This window comes from Odontomachus brunneus, unplaced genomic scaffold, assembly GCF_010583005.1.
Source record: "Odontomachus brunneus isolate Ranch 3 - 2012 unplaced genomic scaffold, Obru_v1 Obru_scaffold_015, whole genome shotgun sequence".
Taxonomy (NCBI): domain Eukaryota; kingdom Metazoa; phylum Arthropoda; class Insecta; order Hymenoptera; family Formicidae; genus Odontomachus; species Odontomachus brunneus.
The window spans coordinates 2,382,011-2,387,733 of NW_022639465.1; the positions used below are offsets into that span (position 1 = coordinate 2,382,011).

General features: G+C 41.6%; 1 protein-coding gene across 1 annotated transcript in view; it reads right to left on the minus strand.

Annotated features, from left to right (window-relative positions):
* LOC116841370 overlaps positions 1-5,723 on the minus strand; it is a 122,599-nt gene that overhangs the window by 62,797 nt on the left and 54,079 nt on the right. The window contains exons 2-4 of the mRNA XM_032809198.1: positions 2,453-2,604; positions 2,266-2,339; positions 2,122-2,184 (exon numbers count right to left, since the gene is read on the minus strand). Coding sequence (XP_032665089.1) covers positions 2,122-2,184; positions 2,266-2,339; positions 2,453-2,604 — 289 coding nt within the window. The remainder of the gene's footprint in view (positions 1-2,121; positions 2,185-2,265; positions 2,340-2,452; positions 2,605-5,723) is intronic.

Below are 5,723 nucleotides of genomic sequence, written 5' to 3' on the forward strand. Positions count from 1 at the left end.
ATTAATCAAAGTATCGTCCACCGCTGGCTACTACTTTTTCCCACCTCTCAGGCAATTTTCGAATTCCATCTCGAAAAAATGTCTCGTCTTTTGAGGCGATCCAAGTTAGGAGCCAATTTTCGATTTATGCGAAAGAAGTGAACCGGTGACCTGCCAAATCGTGCTGCATCCGTCGGAACAACCAGTAATCAGAAGGAGCAATGTCCGGCGAATACAGCGGGTGCGGTAAAATATCCCACTTGAGCGTTTCCAAATAATTTTTTACGACTTTTGCGACATGAGGCCGAGCGTTATCATGCAGAAGAATAACTTTGTCATGTCTTCGCTCGTATTCCGGCCGTTTTTCTCGTAATGCACGGCTCAAACGAATCAATTGTAGCTTATACCGATGGCCCGTAATGGAATCGCCAGGTTATAGCCTCCAATTCTTTGTCTTCGAATTTTTTTGACTGTCCAGAGTGAGACTTGTCTTCAACGCTGAAATCATCATTCTTGAAACGTCGAAACCATTCCCTACATGATTTATCAATTGGAGCATTGTCACCATAAACTTCTACAAGCATTCGATGCGCTTCAGCTGCACTTTTCTTCCAATTAAAGCAGAAAACTAAAACCTCCCGCAAATGCTGCTTAGTTAACACAAAATTTGACATATTCAACACAGTAAAAAACAGGGGTTTTGTATGAAACTCAAAGAGATATAAACTGAATATTATTGACTGATGTCTAACCTCTCTGAAACCACCGAAATCAGCTGTCACTATGAAACATTCATAACAGCCAGAGCAATCTTTTAAAAACGGACCAAACTAATTTGTACTCCCGATATAGGTATATATATGTATATGTATGTGTGTATGTATGTATTTACGACACATGTATGTATTCTACACTGAAAGTTTCAATATTCACATTTGTGAGGACCAAAACAATAAGAATGCCCAGAGTACTTTTACTTTAATCCATTCTTATTGTTTTGGTCTTTAAATACAAATGCTCAAACTTCTAACATAAAGTATGATTAACTCTATCTGTGTACCCCACGGCTGCATAACGAATTGTCGGACACCATATATATACATATCTAATAGAAAATAAACTAGAATGTCTGTTTCCCATATACTTCTAAATCTTTTAACCGATTTGAATCAAATTTTGCATAGTTACTCTCTACAATCCTGCAGAAAATCTAGGATACATGAAACATGAACACCGCACTCCCTGTCTCTGATTTCATCCCCTCGACACTTTGTGATAACCCGAGCAACGCCGGAGTAGTTTCAGCCGTGATATTCTATGTTCAAAGCGTAAATATTCATATTTGAAGACCAAAGCAATTAGAATGTCCAGGATTAAGTACGCGAATTGTTACCTCAAGCTGCGTTTCATAACACGATACCCGTTGGAAGAACACCGCGTGTGCAATCGCAACAAATCGATCCATCCATCCATCCATCCGACCGTCCATCGGGCGATTCGATTGCGCCCATTTGTAAATTACAATTGTGTTTGCTCCCGGGCGAAATAATTTCGACGCTCGAGTGCGAGCACCGTATTTCCGATTGTACAACCGTTAAAGTACGCCGAGTTAGACGCATTAAAAATTAATCGGAAAATAACGGCGGGCTCAATAAGCCCGGCATTTGATACCACGCAAGATTAATCGGGAATCGATATCGACCGCGGCGAGTCCACCGCCCAAACAGGCGAGCGATTAATTGGAGAGTGCTCGTAAATTCAACGCAGCACTTAATTAATCATGGACCATTCGATGCATTACGCGGCCGAAAGTTTATGCCGCTAATTATTAATTATCGATGTTGATTTGTATTGAGCGACCATCTCTTGTCGATCATTTCACACCGCTTGTATACTCGGTGTGAGCGCACTTTTCAATCTTAATTAGGATTAATAAAAAAACTGAAGATTCAATCTCGCCGCAAATCACTCCCAGATAGTACAAGATGTACTCCTCAGGACATCCTGGACGTGCTCAGAACATCCCGGAATATTTTCCAGGCGTTTAGAATAAGTCCAGAAGGATTCTGGGATATCTGGTGCTATTTGGGACTTCTGCAGCGATGCAAAAGTGAAGAATTGCTGAGGAAACGGCAAACTTACTGGCAACGTTCTTCTCCGTTTCCGTCCGTGTGCGCGTGGTCGTTGTGGTCCTCGTTGTGATCTCTGCGACACACAAACAACAAGAATGACGGATCCCGCAGTCGGACTGGTAACGCGGATAAGCGATCGATCGCGAGTACTCACTGTTGTGAATCTCGGTGGTGTTCTCCTGCAGGCTGCTCTTGTAGATCCTCCTCTTCGGCGAGCCGATGTTTTCTCTGTGACAGAAAGCACAGGTCCAAGATAAAGTGCATCCGGTAAAATGAATCGAGCGCTTAGTTACGCTTCGTTACTTTGCCGGAGCGAAGGGACATTAACGCCGATCACTTACTGATTGAGACCGAGCTTCAGCTGTTCCCCGGAGTTACGTAGCAAAGCGTGGGCCTCGCTGTTGGTCAATTCCCGAGTGCTTCTCCCGTTGATATTACTGATCAGATCGCCCTCTCTCACTCCCTGCTCGGCCGCCTTGCTCCCCGGATTTACCTGCAACAGCGACGACACCCGTCATCGAGGAATTCCAATCCCGACAAGAACTTATTAACAATTAGTAGGGAGAAAGATATTTTTTCTAGCCACAAAACGCAACAATATCCAGAAATTTATTTCAAGAAAACTACTAAATAAATATGTTTGAATTATATATATATATATATGTGTGTGTGTGTGTGTGTGTGTGTGTATTTGCGTTAAAAAATTGATTTATAATTATTATTTTACGTTTATATAATTAAATATTTTAGTTCATTTTAAAGAAGAAATTAAATTTCTTCGTTAAATTTCCTTTCTGTTTTATCTTCTTAAAAAAATATATATATACCAAATGACTCGAAAAACTATAACGACAATACTATTTTATAAAAAACTTTTATTTTTTCTTAAATTATGAATTTTTTTCTAATATAATTATATATCACTTAATCACATATAAAATTCAAACATATTTTATAATATATTATATAATAGTCTTCTTTATATAAATTTCCGAATATTGTTGCTAGTTTGTGTCCTAAAAAAATAATTAGTCAATTATTGAGACTTTACAATAAAATAATAACAATAAGTTTTTCGTGAAATTCCAACAAGAAATTTAGAGCTTTTGCGTCTAAAAGTTGTAGTCTGTGATCGCTTTGACGTTTCAAATCGATACGATGTGATATAGCCGATGACGAGCGAGTTTCGTGCACGAAAAAACGGCTGAGAACCGCTGTGGTCTCTCGATGCACCTGGAGGCAGGCAACTTCCCAGACGTCGACGCGCGACGCTGTCCGAAAGCGACTGCACAGGCGAAGTTATGACGGCAAATTACCGCGAACTCGGACGCGATGAAATACATGGTCAACGCATAGTGCCGCGAGACTTTGTGTAGCGCCATGAAATATCTGGGACAAGATATTCAGATAGCTTTAAACTCAGAAAACACTCTCAAACTATTCCGAAAGTGAATATTCCAAACTTTGGCTTTGCATGCAAAAATTCCTAAAAGAAGAGTTAGCACATAGTTGAAGAGCCCACGCAAAATCTCCCCGTATATACTTTAATAAGAGAACGTGACGAACGTCACCGCGATCTCCCAAATTTTTTTCCGCGGTGAAGAATTAACTTTTCTTCGACATCTCCTCGCTGAGATTTCAGTCACAGACGCTTAAGATTCTCACCGTGCCGCCGCACTTCCGTTGGCCGGATGCTCGAAACTTCAACATCTCGAGGAGACTTTCTCGCTCGGTACCGCCGCAGTTGACAGAACGCTACCGCGGAACGTGAAAGCACCGGTGAAAAAGGTCTGTTTCAGCCCTTTGTCGGCCGAAAGAACTTTTATCGTCGCAGCGACCGTCGAACGTTGTACGTCTTCCTGGCGTGTCGCCCGGAACGATATATAAGGCGGAAAACTACCGCATCCCTTTATGTTACATTCAGAGTCTCTTTCGATTCCTCTAGTCCGCTAAAACTAAACGACGTGTATGTGATGTCGCTCGTGCTTTTCGCAGGAATGCTCGCCTCAAACAAGTCACCGTTCGTATGATATTTCGTTCCTTCTATTCGCCGAAGAGTCTCGCAAGCTGTAAGGTAAAGGTACCAATGCCACACTAATAACACCACACTGATACCTCTAATTCTGGACACTCTTCTTATTTTAGTCTTTAAAAACAAACATGTAAACTTCTAATATTGAGAGAATACATGTACAGATATTCTATGCAAAAAGTTTAAATCCCATATTCGTATTTAAAAACAAAACATTAAGAATGAGTCAGGCATTAGTGTTACTAATATTGTCCAGGCATTGAGTGCTTTTATCTCACGCGGGATCCTCTCCTATTGAACTTATTCGATTGACCCATGTATCGCGGAGCGACGGCTGAAAAATCGATCCGATTCGTTCCTCGCGCAAGCGAATCGAATAAAAATGCAGATTACGTGAGCGAGCCGTCCGCGGGATAACAAGATCCGGTGCGTTGGATTTCGCGAAATGAGAACTGTTCGCAGAGACGCGGGCTGAGACTCGAGGACGCTGAGACTTGAGGAGGAGAGCCAGATGGAGAAGAGACGGTGCACAGCGCGTAAGAGGAGAACGAGCACTGAGGCTAGCTAGCATCCCTGGACGGGATGCATCCGCGTAGTTGTCGTCGCATCGCCGTCACATCGGCGCCAGACTTTTCGTCTGCAGCAGAACAACAAGGGAGCTTTCCCGGCTGACCTTCCCCGCGACGCTGTTTGGATTTCGCGATCGGGGGCGAACGGAGGGTGGTGCGCGCTGAGATGGACGGCGACCCGATTTCCCACCGCCCGCAAACGACTCCATTCTGTTTACACCGCGCGAACTGGCACGCGGCCACAACAAGACGCAACGTCCTATCGCGGTTGCTCGATTGAAAAATGACTACATTCGGTGAACACGACCGTTCAGTAGAAATTATTTATGATCGATGTATCAGAAGTACCAAAAGTATCTAAAAGTAAATCACTCAACCGTTTTATTCGCAATAAATGTCTCTTACACCCTTTCTTCGCGCTTTCTCATCCCGCTCAAGCCGTACGAAATAGACTGACCATTGCTGCAAGAGGGATGAAGTCAGGATTAGTAAAGGAGGATAGTAGAGAGTCAGATGCTTTTCTTGGATAATTGTCCACTTGGTAGAAAAAAAATTATGAAGGAGAATCGATCGTGTGTAATCAAAGCATCCTCTATCTTTCTTTCACTTTCTTTCTCTATCTTTTTTTGTTTCTCCTACACTGAGAGAAAAATTACATTAAAATCAACAAATATTTCCTTGATGGATGCCATTAACATATTTACTTAAATCTGCATTATCTTTTATTTAAATCAAATATATGGGGTAATTATGTAGAATAAGGATTTTTCCGAATTTTGATATTTTTTTGCTGCAATCTTGATAAATATCTTTGTTGTTATTCCAACATTGATAATCAAATGGGGGAGCCGAAAAGTACGTAACCTTTCAATGTTTTTAATTATTTCTCTCTACGTAGCTTTTCGAGGTTTGTGGCATCTCCATTTTAATTTGCGATTGTTAAACTTTAAGTTAAGTAACTTTAAGTTAAGTAACTTTAGCTAAAATACAACAGATTTGCGCCCCCCCCCC